Source organism: Lissotriton helveticus, chromosome 1_1, assembly GCF_964261635.1.
Source record: "Lissotriton helveticus chromosome 1_1, aLisHel1.1, whole genome shotgun sequence".
In the NCBI taxonomy this organism is placed as follows: domain Eukaryota; kingdom Metazoa; phylum Chordata; class Amphibia; order Caudata; family Salamandridae; genus Lissotriton; species Lissotriton helveticus.
Window position 1 is genome coordinate 1,936,507,736 of NC_136057.1, and position 22,216 is coordinate 1,936,529,951.

General features: G+C 47.4%; 1 protein-coding gene across 2 annotated transcripts in view; it reads left to right on the plus strand.

Moving 5' to 3' along the window:
- Positions 1-22,015, plus strand: part of ACBD6 (acyl-CoA binding domain containing 6) — a 395,397-nt gene extending 373,382 nt beyond the window's left edge. For both annotated transcript variants that reach the window (XM_078643536.1, XM_078643527.1), the window contains 2 exons: positions 862-892; positions 21,792-22,015. In XM_078643536.1, the coding sequence (XP_078499662.1) occupies positions 862-863 (2 nt within the window). In that variant the 3' untranslated portion in view covers positions 864-892; positions 21,792-22,015. The remainder of the gene's footprint in view (positions 1-861; positions 893-21,791) is intronic.
- The last annotated feature ends 201 nt before the right edge of the window (positions 22,016-22,216 follow it).

The following is a 22,216-nucleotide window of genomic DNA, read 5'->3' on the forward strand; positions in this document are numbered from 1 at the left end:
TGATTTGCAAATGTGGGCAACTTTTTTTTTATGGCCTGGCCAGACAATTATGTGAATACTACAAGGAGAGGGGTTTTTGCTCCGCCCACATATTCGGAGCCAGAGTACATATTTTGATTGGGCAGAAGTTGCACGCGTCCACAAAAAAGGTGCTTGCACTCGACACAGCTGTGATCATTTTCTTTATCCATCTGCCTGAGCTTGAATCTTCAGGGGCACACACAGGACATTGCATTGCTATTAAAGTGTCTTATATAACTAGAAAATGTGTTTTTCTCTGGCACCAGCACAGCTGGGAGGAGGGCAGTCACTAACCTACATGGATGTTTAGGTCTGGCTTGACAGTGCCCGGTCACCTGATCTTTTTACTTACACCAATATTATTCCACAGTGCTTTGCTTCCATACAAATACATATCCATTCCCATGCTATTTTATTGTAATGTTTCACACTGCCACACAACATTCCTTTAAAGCCAGACCCATTGGCATTTCCATTGCTCGTTTAGCTATCTGATTCGCTGATGGGGACCACTTTTATTTTGGTGCCCGGGCCTAATTTCTGTCCCAGTCTGACCCTGTGTCGCACCCTATATTGCTTTGCCAGTTTCTGCATACGCTGTCCTGCGCTATGTTTCTATTATGTTATCGATCTCTGAGCCCTGCTGCCATGCTCTGTCCACGTCACTGGCTCATGCTCTTCCTGCTTACCCCTCCTTCCTCCGCACTCTTCTCTCTACATTATCCTGCTCTTGGGCTTCCATACTGCATACTTTGCGCCACACTGTGGCATTGCGCCATTCTGGTGCACGTTGATGTTAGCCATACACCTAATCATTACCCTTTCTCTTGTGTTTTGCAGGACAATGAAGGCCAGACAGCGTTGCATTATGGTAAGAGATCTCAGGGGGAGGAGGGTGTGTCTCACATTCTGTGGAAGACCAGTAGCCCACAGTGACCCCTGAGATGTCAGTGTGGGAAACAGCAAGACGGTTTAAACCAGCAGGGCGCACTGCAGAGAATAGCGCTGTCAGTGCTGTGGTTCAGAGGCGGGTTCCTGCTGTATGTGCAAAGCAGAAAGAGAGGTCTTTTGCCATGTCTGCGCTGTAGATTGAGCTGGCAGTGTGTGCCGCGGGGAGGGATCTTGGCTGTGAGAGCGAGCAGCACAGAAAGGGGCGCTGATCCGGTTTGCTTAGTTGTGACTGCGCTTGGTGGAGGGCAGGGCTGGCCATCGCCGGTCTGGGGCGCTGGAAGCTTGGAGAGTGGCAGATGTTCACAATCCTGGTATGACTGTGCCCATGAAGGGAGGTGAATGCTAGGATGGCAACGATCATACCCACTGAACCAAACTGCTCTTCATACTGTGCCTAAGCCGCAGACTTGTGTTTGTTGCTGTCATGACACAAACTAGCGCTGTGGACGAGAAGGGGATGGTAAAGTTATATCCCACCTTGGGGAGCAATCCACAGACCCTCGAGGCAGTCGGAGTAAAGACATGGTAATGGAAGGACCTCCATCTATTTAGAGTCTGTCCTTCACTCTGTGTAATGTAGACTCGATCCAACTGCCTGCCTTGCCAGGGGCTGCACCTGCCAGCCCATCCGCCCCGATCATGAGTTACTGTTTTGAGCTGACAGCTGTCCCCATGGCAGCATCACTCCAGATTGCAGGCAGCGCACATCCTGAACTCATATAGGCTATAAATCTTGACATTGTTGATTAAACAGGATCTGGTGTAGGGGGGAAAGACGGACTGACAAGCAGAACGGTTCCACCGTTTCCAAATCGTCCAACAGATTTACACCGTGCAAAGCACAAACAGACCCACCGGGGTGTTCAGCATCGTTTCAGAAGGCCAAAATCCATGCTAGGTTTTTAGGATAACCACTGATTATATATATATTAATTTCATTTAACTTTGTTGTATGTAAATTCATCATATAATTATTAAACCTGAAAATCTAACCTGGATCTTACCTTCCGGAACATGTGTTGGACAGTCTTGCAGTTTACCATTAATTGGTGATTCCAGGTTAACGGGATGACCCCTCACTGCTGCATTTACATATTAGAAAGTCCAGTCGAAGGAGGAGATTGGAGCACTGAGGTTAAAATTGGCCTGACATTTTGAAGCCAATATGGTTTTGGAGAAAACTCAGTATTTGGAGAAAACTCAGTAGGGGTGGTTTAGAGCTGCACCGGCATGGATTCAGATGGCTCTACAAGCTTGGATCAGGTGCCCAGGAATGTCCAGGATGCATGAGAAGGGCAAGTTGAGTTTTATGGCTAAACTAAGCCACAGACAAAGGGGTGGTTAGGAGATGTGTTTTATCATAGTCTTGAGTAGCCCAGGCTGAACTGAGAGGTGACTGCACTTTCAAGCTTTAGAGTAAACCAGCTGTGGTGGATGGGGAGCGCTGGATGCAGCTCTGAGGTAGACAAGGACTTACCAGATGAACAGGTTACTTACCTCTGGTAGCATTCTTTCTGGTGGATTATCCAACTTCATATTCTTCACCTTTAAAACATCTGCAGGCGACAGACTGGATCCGGTACATTTAAACAGCATTGCTTCCATGCTGGTAGGTGGTGTCACATAGCTCTGCATCAACTTCATTCTGCCCCAAAAGTGACGATTGAGCCACATGTAAGGGCCACCTCTACATGTCAACACAGGGGCATAGCTAGAGCTTGTGGCGCCCGGGGCTATCCTTCAGATTGCCGCCCCCCTGGGGGGGTGCTCGGGGAAAAAGGACGGCGAGCACCTGAAAGAGGTCCGAGAGACACGTAGTATTGCCGCTAATAGTTATCTTGATCATCCAAGTTACATGCACATACATAACACGGTCCAGGGCAAGACAGCCCCCGTCCCCAAAATAGTGCCACCTGGGGCGGACCGCCCCCACCTAGCTATACCACTGAAGGAAAAGTAGAAGGAAACCAGAAACTTACATCAGTTCTACCTACCCTGTTTGTGACATCTCACTTGTAACAACACAGCTTGTGCAGGACCCTTGTCCCCTGTCCCCTATCTTCCCCGTCCATGACCTCAGCAATGTCTGCAGACTGGTTCACCACACTGGGTTTGACCACGATTCCCCTGGCAGCACCTTCAGGATACTACAAGTGAGTCCAATGCACCTGATCACTAGACTAACTTGAGTAATGCAGTTGGGGCAGTAGCAGCCCTGCAGTGTAAGCCTGCTCGCTCCACCCACGCCCCCCATGAGAGCTCAGTGGTAGCCATCCCACATGCTCCTTCCACTACCCACCACCCCACCTGCAGCACAGTAGGACACTTCAAGGAAACAGGTCCTATCCGGGGGTGTCAGGCACCATAGCTGATTCACCCACCGTCATCAGGGAGTGGTAGTAGGGGTGCCAACAATCCATGCATTTTCATCACATTCTGCAGCATGCCAACCAAGTACGTGCAGAGACAGACACATAAGTACATATCTTACAATTAGCTATCACATCACGTCATACTTGTCAACAAAAGACAACACATAAAGTACATTACAGAGAGTATCCCTCATAAAGATACGCTGTGTAGTTGGCTATGAGGGGTGACTAAACCAGTATGAACCAAAGCATGTTACATAAAAATCCCAAATCATACATTAGAGTTGCTGGCATGCATCCAAGAGAACTTAAATGTACCATAAACTATCACTACTGACAGTGCCATCATGCCACCTAGATAATTTTACCATGCTCAGTCCACTGCGAAATTTAGGGTCAAGGACATATTTAAGACCATACAATCAGTTATAGGCCTTCAACCATATTTTCACCAGCATACTAACACCCAGAGTTCAATTCATTCAAATCCGCACCAAATGCAAAGGATTCGAGCAGCCTGCCCGTATAATATAACCAATATCAAAACTAATCTGATCATAAAGTGCTGTACTTGTACATGTGTAAGCAGAAAAAGCCATACAGTGCAAAAACCATGCCTGCATTTAGGCTCAAAAGCAGGTCATCCTACCCAAGGATCCGGGGCCAGCCAAAGATCATAAACCCAATCCGACAGAGGCCCCCATATTCTTTTTCCCTTCTGCCTGGACCTTCTTCCTTTGTGCTCATACAATGCGATTTCTAAATTCAGGATAGACAAAACAAGCCCCCTGCCATTGCTGAAAATTGTGAGGCTGTGGATTGCTGATGCGATGCACATACGAAAACAGCCATGGCCACATATATTAAGGAATCACCCCCTCTAGCCATTCCTGCCTCCTGTATCCCGAGGAGCATAGTTTGAGAGGATAGAACAATATTGGTGTTGCATAGCTGCCAAGGTTTCAGAATGCCCTGTGTGAAATTTTCATAATTTAAGTGTAATTATGAGTGACATTTCAATGACTGAGTGACACTTTCTTGCGATCAAATTTTAGCAAGGAATACAAGGGAAACATACAAATATCAGAAATGACACCCATATGAGCAATGAAAAACTCTAAGGAGATCTTGAATATTGCTTCAAAGCACCAGAAATGGAAGGGCACTAACTGGAGACGACTCCTTGCAATCCAGCTGCACAGACTATTGACACCAACTACATTTACTAATCTGAAAGTAATCTAAACTTTATGGGCAAAACAATAATTCATAAAGTAAACAGATTCAGTTATGGTTCACTGCAGAACTCATCCCAAGAACTATATTAACGTTTCTTACACAGTCATATTTTGTTAGTACTCCACAGTCTTGCAGGGGACCAACTCATGGGGTCTGGAGGTCACACAGACTCTCGGAATGCACCACTGTAAAAAACAGATTTGCATGTAAATACGCTACTAACTGGAAGAAAATATCACAGGCCCAAACTGTATCTTGACACCATATGGAATAAAATTGTGGGGTTTTTTCAGTATAGATTCCATCTGTGGGCATATTAAAAGGAACTACACAAACTCTGCATAACTGGTACATTTGGCCCCAAGTCGGCAGCTCTGGTCATTACGCCTCATCCTATCCACACTTTCATGGTAGTAGTTTGTTCCTTTTCAGTGGTGCTAACAAGCTAAATGGGCTGCTGCAAGCTCAGCACCCATAGCTGCCAAGGTTTCAGATTGCCATGAGTGACATTTTCATAAATTCAGTTTAATTATGTGTGACATTTCAACAACTATGAGTGACACTTTCTCGCAACCAAAATCCAGCAATGAAAACCAGGAAAACATATCAATATCAGCTGTTTCACCCATTTGAGCATCAAGACATTCTAAGAAGATGTTAAAACTGATGGAAAGCCCCAGAAACTGAAGCACCTTTGTTCTCTTCTACGCTGATCGTACTGTTAAACAAAATGAAGACTCAGATCTGCACCACTCATTGACAGCGTGCGCTGCGCCACTACAAACAAAAGAATGTTTCTGTAAATTTTAGCTAAGTCAGTTATTGTAATACGGTCAGATTATCTATTGCAAAAACCGGCGCAGTATGCTTGCCACTTGCTCATCTCGAGTACAGAGGATAATATGACTGCCATAGGGGGGGATAAAAAGAGAAAGAGGCAGATGAGGAGTGTTTTTCAGATTTATTTGGTCTCCTCACATGAAAGCACACATCAATGATGACATCATTGTTCGGTGGGGTACGGAAAGTAGCCAGGGTGCCGACTCCACTATCGAAATGTTCATCAAGAGCTCTTTCATTTCTTGTTTTGCTCTGACAAACTTAAAATAAGAAACTTTACCTAATTGCTTTCTTGACTGCTCGGCCGCCATAAAATGAGCAAAGGGACATCACTTTTATTTAAGAGCATTGTTTTAGGAGTTCACAGTTAAAAATTCACTTACTTGAATTTGAGGCAGGCCGCGCGAAGAGAGCAACAGGTGCATGCCCCTGGGATGGTACATGCTCTCAGAGAGAGCTGTAGTGCAGGCAGCATGGCTCCGGTCGGGCCCGAGTTCTGGTTCTGGACCCCTTGTCCAGACCACGGAATCATGACGGGCAGACCGAAAGTGGAAAGCAGCACCTTTCTTAGCTACAGGGCAGCAGCAGGCTCACAGTTGTGGCCTACACTGCCTCTCCCTGGCTGCACGCATCGGAAGTAGTGGCTGCTCAGACGTCATGCTCTGGAGCTTTTTAGCAAGCAGCAGGTCACGTGCGCAGCGCTTGCAGTTCAAACCGCGGCCGTGCAGCACTGGCCCGTTGCGGTGGCCTTTATAATGTATTTTGGGACACTCTGAGTGTCCCCAAATAAATTTTAAAGGCCGCCGCAACGGGCCAGTGCTATGCGGCCGCCACCCTCACAATAGTGCCGCCTGGGGCGGACCGCCCCCTCCGCCCCCGCCTAGCTACGCGGGTGTGTCAACATCCTTTTCTTGACTCTGTCCGTGCCCACCGATGTAAAGCCCAACAATAATTAGAGGTACAAGTGGGCCAATCTTTAATTTGTGCCCTTTTTAGATAGAAAAATAGACTATTTCACAGTACAGGAAGACGGGAGGGTGGTGAGGAATCTGCGGTTAGAGTATCCACTAAAAAGATGGCTCTGAGTAAAAAGTCCTATGGGACCAAACATGGGAAGTACCCATTTAATCGGACCTGGCTGTCAAGGAAGTAGTGCTTCATGAACATGTGCAATGCTTGGCAGTTCGGGCTGGACTGTTCCATAGGCACAGGGTCAGAATGATTTGCATATGGCCATGTCTGAACTGGGGTGGCGGAGTGAGCTAAAGAAGGATGTTGGATTAAGCCCAGATCAGTTGTCTGGGGGTGAGTGCTTGCAATGTTCAACACTCCGTCCATCATCCCCTTTGGTTTTGCTTTGTTCGCCCTAAGTTGGAAGGGTATGCCCAGACGTGAGTCCCTTGCTCACTTTGCCGCTGGATTCAAGCGCTAGCCTGGGTGATGAGGACGGTTAGCCAGAAACCGGTCGCAGGATGCTTGTTTCCGGTCCAGGGAAGACATGGCTTGGCAGTTCGGGCTGGACTGTTACCATGAGGCACAGGGTCAGACTGATTTGCATTTGGCCATGTCTGAACTGGGGTGGTGGAGTGAGCTAAAGAATGATGGATTAAACCCAGATCAGTTGACTGGGGGTGAGTGCTTTCAATGTTCAACACTCCGTCCATAATCCCCTTTGGTTTTGCCATGATGCACATGTCATGACCTGATATCTAAAATAGGCACTATGTGTGCCACTGCCAATATAGTCTCTTCTCTTTCGAGGGGTGAGGTGGAACTAAGAAGGAGAGTGATGGATTACCTAATTTGAAAAGGAGTCAACACATTTGGCAAAAAGCTCACATTAGTCCTGAACACCACTTTATCTAAGAAAAAGTTGATATAAGGTGGTCGCAAAGAGAGAGCTTGTAGTTCACTCATGCAGTGAACTAAAGTCATATGACCAATAATTCAGTCTTCACTATGTCTGCTCTTTCTGAACAGCTATACATCGGTTCAAAGGAAGTGCACAAGGAAAGTGAGGACCAAATTAAGATCTCACTGTTGTAGGACAAATGGTTTGGGGGAAGCATAGGTTTCAAACTTTTTATAAATCTCACCACAGCAGGTGTTTTGAAAAGCGATGGTCAGTCCGCCAAACACAAGAAAGCCAGAAATATCCAGCAAATAGCCTTTAATGGTGCCCATTGTACGTCCCTCCTTAGCCAAAGATAAATAATAAGACATCTGACAGTTTTGCCTGTAACTGGTCCAGAATCCTCTGATCTCCACCCCTGCCAGATTACCTGTCCTTCCAATGCATCCATCACCACTGTCAGCTCTGAGGATGGCAGGGAGAGGAGTCAGCCGCTGGTCCAGTTGAAGTTGAGGAGCCACTTATGAAGGTCCATTGCGTCTCCTCCAAAACTTGCTAGTCTCAATGAGACTTCAAGTTTCACCTCGGAGCCCACATATGCCACCTGGCATAATTGACTAGAAGGATGTAGGAGACCAAGGGGCCAAAAGCCACTCTTACTCAGACCCAGGACTGAGGCCGAAACATCGGGATTATAGCTTAAATGTTCGGGACTCGTGATAGAGGGAAGGCTAGAAATAGTACATTACCCAGAATGACCCATATGGAGCCTTTACAAAGGAGCTGGCACATTGATGGTGAACCTCAAAGTTAGGAGGCTTGCCATCGTCTGAAAGTGTTCTACGACTGACCATGGCAAGCCCACCTTTAACAGCCAGTTGTCAAGGTAAGAGATAGCTAGAAGCCCCAACCTCCAAAGGTGTGCTGCAAGAGCTGCCATCACGTTTGTGAACACCCGAGGTCAAAGGGCAGCTCAGCAAATTGAAAATGTTTCTGACTTACCTTGAACTGCAAGTAGCATCTGTGTAAGTGCAGGATGGGTACATGAAATTAGGCATCCCGTAGGTCTAAAACCCCAATCCAGTTGCTTGCATCCAAGGCAGTCAGAACCTGGGACAAGGTGAGCATCTTGAATTTGTCATTTCCCAAGAAGGTATTCAGGGGGTGAATAAAATATTTACGTAATAGTCCACACTTCTGGGCCTGGTAAACTCTCTGTGGCTACTTTGGCCAAAAGAGCTTGTACCTCTTTAGATGGACAGGTGATCCTATGAAAGACGTTCTGATGCGCTCAGAAGATGCAGCAGTCAAATAGGAATAGTCGGGAATGTCAAGACATAGCCTCGTCGAACTATCTGAAGGAACCACCAGTCTGATTTTATATTTTGCTCCCTTCAAGGAAATGTCTGACCCTGCCCCCCACAGGGTGGTCGTGTGACATTAAGGGCAAATTACAGTGACTTGGAATCTGATGCTGCAGGGTTGTGGGACTGGTAAGTTTGCTGTCCCTGGTAGCCTGGGCGTTGTCTGCTTGATCCCAGCTCTGCAACCACTACCCCGAAGGGGCTGAGGTGCCTGTTGCAGAGGCAGTAGGATTTGGGGTTGGCGGTTTGCCAAATCCCTGGAGTAGCCTTAACTGGGCAAAACTGTTGAGGGCACTGCCTCGCAGGAGTAGAAAGACTTAAGGTACACGCCATGGCCCGGCTTTCTTTGAAGTGCTCCAGAGGAGAATCTGCATTCTTGCCAAGCAGGCTAGATCCGTCAAATAGCATATCCATCAGTTAGGCTTGCACGTCCTCGGAGAAGCCGATCACTCTCATCCATGCGTGACACTGAAGCACCATGCTAGTGCTGACTGCTCTGCCCGAGCCGTCGATATTGTGCAGGCCAGAACTGGTAAGTTGTTTCCTTAAATTCTGGATTGTTTGAGCCAGGTTGGGCCAAAATTCGTCCGGGACTACTAGCTAGATCTCAGTAACCATGTCTGATAAAGCATGGGAGTATCTCTCCTGCAAACAAATAGCATTGACTGTCCAGAGGGCTGTGCTGGCTAGTGATCTTCTGTTGATTGTCCATTTGGGAGAACACAACCCAGTGTCCAGGGAAATGTCCAACTCGTAGGCCTTCTGCAGATCCATGTAGAGAATGTCATCATCATAGTGTAGGGAGAAATAATCCTTATAATCTCCAAAACCTGCTTTACTCCGAACAGAATGAGAACCGAAAAGTTGTTTGAGCAATGAAGTGCAGCTCAGATGTAAAAGCATGTTCTGTCTGGTTAAACTGGGGCAGGGTGCGTCAGTGCGGCTTAGAGACACGACCTTGGTCAGAGTCAAGACTAATTCATCTGTGAGTCAGATGGAGCAATTAGGACAAAACCTTCCTCTAGGGCGTCAGGCTGATGTCGACATCAAGGGACTGGTTTGAATTTTGGTGCCGGGTTGCAAGTCCGCTCCGATGTCAGATCGGGACTCGAGATAGGTTCTGGAAGCATAGATGGTGCAGAGGGCAGACTGCCTGCGGTAACCAGACTGGAGGCCTCCGTGTATCTTTAAAGCCCAGAGGTATGCCACCAGGAGATGGAAGAGTGACAAAGATTTGCAACCAGGTTGTAATCTGTTGCAGTGTTGCCAATGGCCCTGGAAATTCTGGGTCTATCGGGAACAGTTGCAGAATTGGTTCCTTTGTGAGAAACTGAGGGTGAGACACAGAGGTACCCTGACATTCTTGTGATTTCTGTAGGCTGAGTGGCTGGACTTCGACGAATCCTGCTTAGCCTTCTGAACTTCTTCTTTAACTTCGACTTGCCAGAAGACTTGGACTGCAACTTGGACCATTACAGGAACGGTCTGTGCCCTCAACTTCATTCGGGAGTGGGACTTTGTGACTATTTTTTGGTGTTCTGTGATGTACAGCTTAGCTTCACTTTGCATATCGCCTTCGGATCACCTCCTTTCTGCACAACCCGTCTCAGAAGTTCAAGATCAACAACGTGCTATCCTCACCTCTGCCTGTAACTTTAGGCGTCCCACAAGGATCCTCCCTATCCCCCACATTGTTCAACCTTGTCATGGAACCACTCACCACCTTGCTTCAAGCATCTAATGTACACTTCCATATGTACGCCGATGACACTCAACTCTATCTCAAGCTACAATCCCCGGAAGACATCGAGCTTCTGAACTCCACACTCAGAAACACCCAATCATGGTTGGCCATCAATCACCTCAAACTAAATGCTCTGAAAACTGAATTCCTTCTTATCTCACCTCCCGCGAAAATGGCCATCACCCAAACCTGGCTCAATCACCTAACTAGGCTCAATGTCCAACCCACCATCGTGGAATCTGCGAAATCTCTAGGTATTACACTTGACGACAAGCTCAACATGCAGCAGCACATTAGCAAAGCAACTAAAGGAGCAAACTTCCAAATCAACACTCTGAGGAAACTTAAACCCTTCTTCCCAGCTAAGGACTTCCAAAATGCTGTACAAGCCCTAGTCATCCCTCGCATAGACTACGGAATTGCATCCCTTAGCGGACTCCCCCTTTCAACAACCGCACCCCTAAGAGCTTCTTTGAACGCTGCCGCGAGACTCATCACTGGTTCAAGGAAGCATTCGCATATATCCCCTGACTTAAAATCCCTGAACTGGCTGCCTGTTGAAGCCAGAATACAGCTGAAAATAGCCGTTATGACACACTCGGCTGTACACCACAAGTCACCCAGCTACCTCACCCAAAAGCTGACTATATCTGGAGGCTCGAGATCCAATAGAAGTGCAAAACATCTACTTCTGAAACCTCGTAGATTCCGGAAGGAAAAAACATGCAAACGCTCCTCCTCAGGAATGGCTCCCAGGATCTGGAATGCACTCCCTCCTGAAACCAGGCGTATCTCCTCCACAGCACTTTTTAAAAAAGGTCAAAGCCATCCTTATGGCCAAATTTACCTAAACTCTATTGCTGATGGAACAGAGACTTTTGCACCGGTTACTGTAGTACTGGTTACCTGATTGTCTGCTGGTTTTATATTTGTACAGGACTGATATCCGATTATGTTACCTCATCTACTACCGTTTACTATTTTGTACCCAATAGTTAGTCTAACCACCTTATGGTGGCCCCTACCCCTTGTTTCCCGTAAGTTTTAAGTACGAGGTAAAAGCCAGCCTGATGGCCTAAGCTCACCTGATCTTTATTGTTGTTGGATCAAAGACTCTGCACTGTCTTGTATTATTAGTCACTTGTTTGTGGACTGATATCATATTTGCACATGATTGCTATCCTATTATGCTACTATATTGTACCCAATAGTGTTTTAATCACCCTCCTATTGCCCCTACCCCGGTCTCTGTAAAGCGCTCTGATATCTGCAAAGATCTTGTTCGCGCTATATAAAACTTTGAATAAATAAATAAATAAATAAGGGTACACACCTCGCAGGACTTGGAGTTGTACATAGAACCCAAACATCAGAGGCATATCTCTTGGCATTCTGTCACAGACATTTGTTTGCAGCATTCCATACAATATTTAAACCTTTTAGTTATAGGAGGGAACATAGTTCCCTTGTAAGCTGGAAAAAGATGTTTTAGAATAAACTTGTCCATTGAATAGGCAAAAGTGGTAGAGATCTCCAGATTTGTGTATAACTTCTGGCACAGAACAAAGTCCATGAATCCCTGTGCAGCGCAACTTACAGGCAAACGGGAGAAGTGCTGTTCAAAACTTCTGGATCCAGTCTGGCGCCTGGGGATATTCTAAAGGTGAGGACTCTGCGGTTAGAATATCCATCAGAAACAGTTAATTTAGATTTGTACAGTAGCTTTAGCCAGATTGGTCGGAGCAGGTGGTATGGTGCACTGGTTGTGAACCATGCTGTGATAGACTGGGTATGTACACCTGGTCATTTAACAAAGTGCAAACCTTTCTATAAGCAATGGAATTCTGTACAGAGGTGGTTAGACCTGGAGTTTATCACTGGGGGAAGGTTACCTGAGGGGCAGAGTAGTTCAGAACCAGATGGAGAGGTTTGAAACTCTAAGCTCACAGCTGGCAGGACAGAGGATGCACACAGGTCTGGGAGTCAAAGTATATCATTTGAAAACTGACAAAGTATATCCTTGAGCCCGTCGGACCTCTGACTGCGGGACTTTGCAGCTCAGTATACTTTTGGTTTCTGCACTGGCTATTATGGGGTTGGTGGCAGAATGCTAGTTCAAGAGGTTCATTTGGGCAGTGGTCTTGAGGGTCAGAGTGGGCCATGTGGATGTCTATAGTTTCTGTGTAGACTGGACCTGGAAGACTTGATAAGTTTGGAGAAGGCTGGTTACAGAAGACTCCTATCTGCTCTGGTGTTGTGTGGAGTCGATGACTTTGATTTTGTTTTGGTTTATCCACAATGTACTTTTATGTATTAATTGATTTACCAAAATATAGTTTGTGCTATTTATTTGATTATGGTTTTAATTGCTCACTCAAAGATTTTCTGATTATGGTTTTGACTGTTACGGGTATACTTGGCTGTAGGTCCAGAAGTGGTGCTTTGCAGGTTTTCATGCCTATACTTTTTTATGCCTAAACGATTTGAGGGGTCTCTGTGGCAGAGTGCTGGTTGCAGGGGACACATTTCCGCTCTGGTGTCTTGTTAGTTCTGGCTTCACCATGCTACGCACCGGAAGTGGAAGTGTGCTGCTCTTAATTCCGGCGGCCCCGGTTCCTGTCGAGGCTCTCGTGACCCGGTGATGGTTGGAGGAGTCCCATTTAAGCTGTGGTGAAGAGTAGTTCGTGTGGAACAGTGAAGTCAATGTAAATTCAGACTAGGTTGCCTATCTGGATGAGGTTTGCTCGGCGACGCTGCAACTGCACCTGTTGAGTGACGCAAATGGATTTCTATGCGACCCCTGACGGGGCATTGAAGCGCTGTTCGCTCTAATGAGAGTGCGGGTCGCGGGGAGTCGATGTTTTGGGGGTGTTTCTGGGTTCTCTGGGCCTGGTTTGCAGCTGCGAGTGCCTGCGGCTCGGGCACTTGTTGGCAGAGCGCTGCCGCCCGTTATAAATGACCTGTTAGCATTGGCTTTCGCGTGCCTTGGGACCACTTGCTTCCTTCGCTTTATGTGTCCCCGAGGAAATCAAGGGACTCTTTACACACACTGGCACACGCCTGCCGCAGCCTCGGCCCCTCCCCCGCGCCATCTGTCGTGCGCCTCGGAGGGCGGGCGGGCGGGCGCGGCGAGGCGAGGCACAGGATGGAAGGAAGGCCCGGACCCCGGAGGATTGATGATGGCGGGAGGCGCGCGCCGCGGAATGGAGATTCACCCTCACCTGTGGCTCTGTCAGGGCAGCCGCTGGCACTTGAGAAATGGAGGTTCCCGGGGCCATAAATCCAGCTCTTGTTATCATTCCAGGCGGAGGGACGGGCTGCTGGCGACACTCCGCCTCCTTGACAGAGCAGTGACAGGCTCTCCCCTGTCCCTCCTGCTTCTGTGCCCCCCTCTTGCCCCATTACTTTGGACCTCATTCATTCTAATTCCTCAAAGCCCCGCTTTTCCGATAATGGATCTTTTTACATAAGGGATGGGGATGGGAGTACATTGTTTACATTTGTCCTGGCCCTCGAAGGGGGCTCAGATTTAGACACTATATATTTTAACCTAGAATCGCATTTTGTAATAACTAGATACCTCAAAGCTGGAAGTAACCAAGGTCTCTGTATACGTTTTGACCCCCTTTTGCTCCACAATATATTCCTGCTTCTTGGCCTCCTGCCATAGTTCTGCTTCTCTGCCTCTCGTCCCCTAATAATGATATGTTATTTTCCTATTACTACTGACTGCTATTTTCAGGCGCTGTGACTAAGAGGTAAATATGGAACTCAAAAAGCTGAAAGGCTCAGTAGGCCCTGTGTGGATACGATTGATAGCAGCAGAGAACACAGAACGTATGAGTTCAAAATAGCACCGTTGTGATTCTGTCCTTGTCCAAGCGCAGACACATTTTGGTGCCCTTAAAGCAGGAACAGTGGGTAATTCGGGACAGCATCCTGACGTTGCTGAAGACATGGTTGTGGGTTTCTCTGGATAAAGAAATGGGAGTGTCTGAAACACTAATGATTCTTCTTCAGATAGGAAACAATGCTGGTGGAACTGCTGGTTAAATGAGTAAAATGTCACTTATGCGAGATTACAAACTTCCCCACTCTGCTTGGAGAAGATGGCTTCTAAGCTGGCGAGGATCTCACCAAAAGCCTAGCACAAGGAATCAAAACAAAGCTTGGAGACCATTAGTACCAAGGCTGAGCACTACTAAAAGTAGTAGTAGTCTTACTCGGCTACCTGGAAGTAGAATTTCACCCTTTAACATTCATTTCAGAGGGAATTTGCCCAGTCCTCCAGTTCCAGAGGTGGCCTCTTTACTAAAGCATGCCCATATAGTCTTCCTTTTCAGATGGTCAACTCACCTTTTGAGGTCTGACCTACCTGGCAACTCATGCTATAAGAGGGCCACAAAGCTAGTTAGAATGAACGTGGAGTGGAGGCGGGGAAAGAGGTTTTGAAAGGCTGGTGTCCCTTGTTGGTAAAGCCTTTGTGTACTTACAAAGAATATTCAATTTTTTGTTTAAACCTTTTGTAAGTTTCCTGTTCATTGATTAATAAAATGGCACCTTTGAATTTATACTTTTCTATGTTACATTTGTCTAAGACTTAGAAATATAATTGCTATTATCTGCTGCCACTATTAACTTATACAAAACTTTAATTCTGTGACAGAAGTAAACGGTCCTTTGTGTGTTGAGTGTATGTAAACTCAATAAATAAATTGAATAGTATGAGAGAACTCATTGAGCATAAGACCATAGAGTTGGTGTCAATTAGTGATGCCACAGAGGATATAGAGAATTCCCCACTGCCTGAATTCTATCAAAAGATGATAGACGGATTGGGAATGTTCTTTGCCATTCTAGACCCTAGCAATCAGAGTACCAAACAAAAACATCTCCCCAGGCCTTCTAACCTGTGCTACTCAGACGTTTGCAGGGAAAAGAGGCGTAGTCTTTCTTTGGCACTACAAAGTAACAACCCCTCTCTGGTTAGAATAGCTAGGAAAGAGTACTCTCCGGCAGTAGAGATAGATAAGCGCAATTGGGAAGAACTGCATTGGCAGGAACTTAAAGAAGCCTTCCAATTGAAAGACACCGCTGCATTTTGGGAAATACTCAACAGAGGCATCCGGAAGGGATCCGATCCGATCCCTAACCACATCACAGAACTCGAATGGTATGCCCATTTTCTTGGTCTATATTGTGATGTTGGAACTATCTCACCAATCTATAATGAGAACCTCTCACTACCAGCTGGGGGACTTGCATCCGACGATGCACATGAGAACTCTAAACTATTTGAACCTTTTAACCTCAAAGAAGTTGCTTCTGCTATAGCCGGGCTAGCCGCAGGAAAGGCGGCGGGTCCGGATGGCCTCCCTGGCGACCTCTTGCTACGCGAAGCAAAAGTGTGGGCTGACTTCATTCTGCTTTTAATGAACCTGATAGCTAGAGGCCATCCAGTCCAGGACTCTTGGAAGGGTGCAGAGGTAGTGGCAATATATAACAAGCATTTACAATGCAATGGTTTTGCCTTTGTTAAAGTTTGAGCTATTGGCATTGCTCTTGACAATATTTTTATTTATGTTTTTTTTTAACATAAATAAATGGCATTGTCATTTACAATGCCACTAGCTTTATCTCTCGCAAATGACACCCACAAACACCCACAGAGAGCCCCCAACTCACACTCTGAGGCCTCCCCACACACACACCCACACAGAGCCCCCCACACACACAGCCATACAAAGCCCCCCACACACCCACAGAGCCTCCCTACACACTGCGAGCCCCCCCACACACTGCGAGCCCCCCCACACACTGCGAGCCCCCCCACACACTGCGAGCCCCCCCACACAGACTGCAAGCCCCCCCCACACACTGCAAGCCCCCCACACACTGCAAGCCCCCCACACACTGCAAGCCCCCCACACACTGCAAGCCCCCCCCACACACTGCAAGCCCCCACACACTGCAAGCCCCCCACACACTGCAAGCCCCCCCACACACTGCAAGCCCCCCCAACACACTGCAAGCCCCCAACACACTGCGAGCCCCCACACACACTGCGAGCCCCCCCACACACTGCGAGCCCCCCCACACACTGCGAGCCCCCCCACACACTGCAAGCCCCCAACACACTGCAAGCCCCCCAACACACTGCAAGCCCCCACACACACTGCAAGCCCCCCACACACTGCGAGCCCCCCAACACACTGCAAGCCCCCCACACACTGCGAGCCCCCCCCCCACACACTGCAAGCCCCCCCAACACACTGCAAGCCCCCACACACACTGCAAGCCCCCCAACACACTGCAAGCCCCCACACACACTGCAAGCCCGAGCCCAAGCGTAGTTACAGGCAAATAGAAGGGGGTCACGTAAATGAAAAGGACGAGAGTTCGTAATGATACGTGTATTAAGCACACAAACGCACTGGAGAATGAATAAAGGCAGTTACGCAGGTGACACTGGAGAGTGGTAGGAGAAGGTAATATAGTGTCATATAGTGACATGTAAGAAGCTCAAGTAGTGCATGGTCTAAAAACAGTTTCTGGGAGAGACCTTAGTCGAGTCTACATAGAAAGAGGATATTAATATCGTGTGTCAATAACACAAGAAGAACCCCACAAAGGTATACAAGTCACAGAGGAGGGCGGGGGGGGGGAGGAAATCATGGAAGAACCGCTAGTCGGAAGGAATGTAAAATGATGCATGTTTCACCTGCTGCGCTCTGTGGATGTCCAGGTGCTCTTCGGAAGACTAAAGAAAAGAAAAAAGTATGGGGTGATTATCAGAGGACGAGAGTGCGAGCGGCGTGATGACTGACAGTGGCAGGGGGTCTTACCGTGGTGGCGACTACTGGATACAAAGTCGGCCACGTGGTAAAAAGTACAGTAAACGACCAGGGCACCCCGTGCCAAAGGTGGGAGTACTGTACTGGACGGGTGCGTCCAGAACTATTCGAGGCGACCTGGGAGGGAAAATAAGAATGAGGTCAGAGAGAGATAATAAGGGGCTACTGCGGTCAGCATCGGGTGGACGGGATGGCTCTCACCTGAGTCAGAAGGTCAGAAGACGCATCCGGTCCGCGCGTCCATGTAGCGAGTTCCGGGTAATGGACGTGTCCCGGCACCCCTCCCTTCTCTGCGGCCGCACTCACCGGTACTTGGACACTGCAGCTCTTCCTCACCCGGTCCCGCTTCTTGGGGCCGGGTGCTCTCACCATGGAGCCCTGCCGGTGGGTGCAGCTGCTTCTCCTTGTCCGCGCTGGGGGAGCGGGACTTCCGGGTCGCCCCCTCAGCTTCCGGGTCGTCGCGGGCAGCGCGGCGGCCCGTCTCAGCTACTGCAGGCGGGGAGTGAATTCACCGAGGGGTGGGCTCCCTCGAGGTGAAAATAAACAATAGCGGCAAGGTCCCTGGGCGCCCGCCAGGGGACAATTTAATTACAAAAAAGCGAGGTGAGCACTCGCTAGGGCAGAAAAGCGCTATGAAGCGCTCTGGGTGTTTTTCACGAAACTCCCCGGCCCCGAGCAGGAAGGCGGGTGCCGGCAATGCCGGACCAGATTCGGGGGCGTTCCCGGCTTTTGGCTGACGTAGCGTGACGTAGCCAAAGGTAAAAATTCTCGGGAACGCCCCCGAATCTGGTCCGGCATTGACGGACAGGCCCGCCTTCCAATGGCTAGCCTCCATTTATGGAGCTAGCCAAAGGAAGACGGGGGCCGTTCCTGTCTCCCCTACTATACTCATTAGGTTTTCGCCTGCGCGAAAAAGCTGCGCAGAGCGCAGCTTTCACCAGGCAAAACCTAAAAGGGCAATTGGGAGGATCCTGCCAACTATAGACCGATTAGTTTAATCGACGTAACACAGAAGGTGGTTGGCAGGGTCCTCCTAATGAGGATAAGGTCATGGATGGATGACGGCAACGTCCTTTCGCACTTCCAAGCAGGGTTTAGACAGAAAGTCGGCACAATGGACCAAGTGTTTAGATTTTTCATGCTACATTGGAAAGTAGTGACCATCGGGAAAGGCAGTTTATATCTAGCCTTTATCGACCTCAAGACCGCATTCGATCTGGTCCCTCGAGCCAAGCTTTGGCAGGTGTTGTCTGATATGGGCATCCAACCTATGATTCTCGATTTTACCAAGCACCTCCATGAGGGGAATTATGCTAGAATCAGGTGGGGTAACCAAGGACAGCTGACTGGAAGGGTGGCGGCGAATAGGGGGGTTCACCAGGGTTGCGGGCTGGCTCCAACTCTCTTCTCTCTCTTTGTAAATGGGGTGGTAGACCATTTGAGAGAGGTTGCAACTGACGCTCCTACCCTGGCGGGGGAGAAATCCCCCACCCTCCTATTCGCCGACGACACCCTATTGGTGTCAAAAAGCCCTAGTGGTCTACAAAAATTGTTAGACCGGTTCAGTTAGTTTTGCGATTTACGGGGACTTTCCATTACTACTAGTAAGACGAAATTAATGACACTCTCTCCGTCTAAACGTTTTAAGAATGGCATCACTTTTAATGGCACTCCCTTAGAAACCGTAGAGTCTTTTGCCTATCTGGGCATTCGGATGAACAACTTGATGAAGTGGAATGCCCATCTGGCCAAGATGCTCATTAATCACAAGCGGGTGGCGGGGGCAATCTTGAGAGAACAGCAGCTTTCATCTAGGCTCTCGTGGTCTACGATGGTAAAGCTTTGCCCTCAGCACTCTACGGGTCGGAATTATGGGGATTCGAGAATGTCAGCGACTTGGAGAAATCAGAAAACAAGTTTTACAGAGGTCTGATTTCTCTTCCTCTTTCTACCCCTCTAACGCCACTCCGAATGAATTTTGGGAAGCACTCCATTTCAGAGATTGTAAGATTACGCCCGCTACTTTTTTGGGTGCGCCTAAGAAGAACCCCAGAACTGGCCAACTATGCTGCTGCACTGAGCGAGATTATCAGTTTAGACACAGGGAGCAAGATCAAATGGATCTGCAAATTATAACAGTTGGTAACAGCGATAGGGTATGGAGATTCATGGGCAAGTCAGACCCCACCAACGAAGCAAATAATCAAGAAGGCATACTGGGAATGGGTAAAAGGGGAGGAGACGTGAAAATCCAACTGGCGGACTCTCACAGAACCGTTTCTGGAGCATAAGCCCGATGCTAGATTCGAATACTATCTCGATTATATACAATCTCCACGAGATAGAACGCTATACATGAAGCTCAGGTTAGGAATTCTCCCTGTTAATGAGTTGGTAGCGGGCTGGAGAAGCAATAGTTTATTTTCTGTGAGGTGCCCTGGTTGTCAGGCGCCCTCAGAATCTATCCCCCATTTCCTCTTTGCTTGTCCCGCATATAGGGCTGCCAGGAGGAAATGGCTTTAACCCACTTGTAAAAATCTGGGGTTTATGGATTACAGGGTAGCATTACGCACATTTAAAACAGATCCTTCTTCTCTCAGTATGACCTGTGTGGGAGCCAAATACTTGGGCAGTGCCTGGTTGATACGTACTAAGCTGCTAAAACACAACAAGTGTTAGTGATTCAAGGGTCCCAAATCTGTATTATTGCACCCGTTATATGACATGTTTTTATTGTATATACTGTATTAATTATTTTAATGACTTTTTAGATAAATTATTAGTGTCATTAGTTGTATGTAATGATGGTTTTCTTTGATTGCTAAATCACGTTTGTACATGCTTTTATGGTATTTTTATATCGAATAAAGTACATACAACAAGCATACTTCGCTGACACAGGTGTGTGTGGGAACTTTGATTCCCAATCTCCGTTCAGTCATGTAAAACATAGTTTACTTCTTGGTTAGTTCCAACCTTAAAACTCATGGCATCACTGCATACAGACATTTGGAAAACCTTTAGAATCCGTACAGCCTCAGTGTTTCCTAACTGTGGCAGTGTGACCCTATGGTCTTAATAATGGTGGGTATAATTGAATAGCCAGTAATGCCTTGTGGTATAGGCTTCATTGGGTGGTCTATACAAGCCTCTTAATGTAGGGTATGTACTAGTGGCACTGTAGTACCTTATTAGTTTTAGGTGTCCATGTAATGCTACTGGTTTAGGGGAGAGGTGGTTGAATGCCCCTGAAGTCTCTTGTTTATTTAGCTACTGCGACAGCCTGCCTGTTGGTTATGGTTTAGTGACACTTGGATACTTGGCATTCAGTGTGATCAGTTGACCCTGGCATGCCTCACACCGTAGCCTGGTGAGCCTCTTGATGTTGGGTGACTGTAGTGCCTCTTGATGTTGGGTGACTATAATGCCTCTTAGCTTTGGGTGACTCTCTGGCCTGTTTGTGTTGGGCGTGGTGTTGTGTCCCTAGAATGTGTCTTGATGTTGCTTTGGTGCTGTGATCCTGTAATGCTTCTAGCTGTTGTGCTCTGACCTTGCAATACCTTTAGTCGATGAATGTCATTTTGTAACCCAGCAGGCTAATCTGGTGTTGAATAGGTTAAAGTATCCTTTTGAATGCCAATGTTCTTTGATGTGGTTCAATAACCCTAGAATACCTCTTGGTGTTGAGCGACCCTGGTGTTTTTCTAAGTAGTGGTTGTGGTTGAGCGACCCTGGTATGACTCTTGGTGCAGTGTCTGGTGATCTTGTAGTGTTGATGGTGTTTGGTGATCCTATGCCTCTATTTATTGTTGGGTTTAATTTTGTGACCTTCTGATGGCACTTTATATATATCCATGTTGAGTTGCAGTGACCCTACAGTGCCTCTTGGTGTTGAATGACAGCGGTTGTTCTAGGAAGGGCAGTTGAGAAGGGCATGGTTTGATTACCTTTATGTTGTGTGCGTCGAGTGACCGCGCAATGCCTCTCATGTAGGTTGTGTTTTTCTGACACTGGGACGCCTCTTCATGTAGATGTTAGCAAATCGGGGGTCTTTTTTATGTAAATTGTGGTTTGGTGTACCTGCTGTGTCTGTTAGTGTGTGGTGGGATTAATGACTCCTGCTGTAGGGTGTGCCCTGGTGACCTAGGGTGCCTCGTTGTGTTGGTTGCTGTTTGGTGGTCTTGTGGAGAGTCTAGATGCAGTGTGTGGTTGAGGGAACCTGGGATGCCTTTAGGATTTGACAGGCCCTTAAATAACTCTTGCTATAGAATATTGTTTGACATTGTAAGGTTCAGTTACTAGGTATATGTCTTCTGATCTTTATTTTGAGGCTGTAGTCCTTAAATGCCTCTTGGTTTACGTTGTGGATGGCCCTGGAATGACCTTGGTGTAGCTTTAGTTGTGGGTGGGTGGCCCCAGAATGCCCATTTCTATAGAATGTGGTTTGTCATCTTGGAATGACTCTACTCTTTGGTTTGTTTGTGGTGCAGTGTGCTGCGTCTTAGGAAATTATTCATTATTGAGTTACAACGTTTTCTTTTCTTCTCTCTATAGCTTCCTCCTGTGAGTTTTTGGACATTGTGGAGATCTTGTTGAAGTCTGGTGCGGACCCAGGCCTTCGTGATCAAGATGGAGCTCTCCCTGAAGAAGTGACAGACTGCAGGGAAATCTGTTCCAGACTTCAGCAGTGTAAACTTGTGGAGACAACGTAGTAAAAGTAGCAGCCTGTCCTAACCCCAACTTTAGAACCATCTGCGTGAATAAAGCTTTCTCTAGTGCTCAGAGTCTGTCTGCATTAATTTTCATCAAGGGGGAATATGTTTATTCAGTACACCAAGCTGGTGGCAGTAACTTGTTCTAATTCACTCGCTGGTAATACAGGTTTACTAGTCAGGGCAAAGTAATTACAGTTGTACTCTAGCATTTGATTCATGTGTAGTAGGCTAATGGACTCATTTAAAGATGCGATGGCATGATTC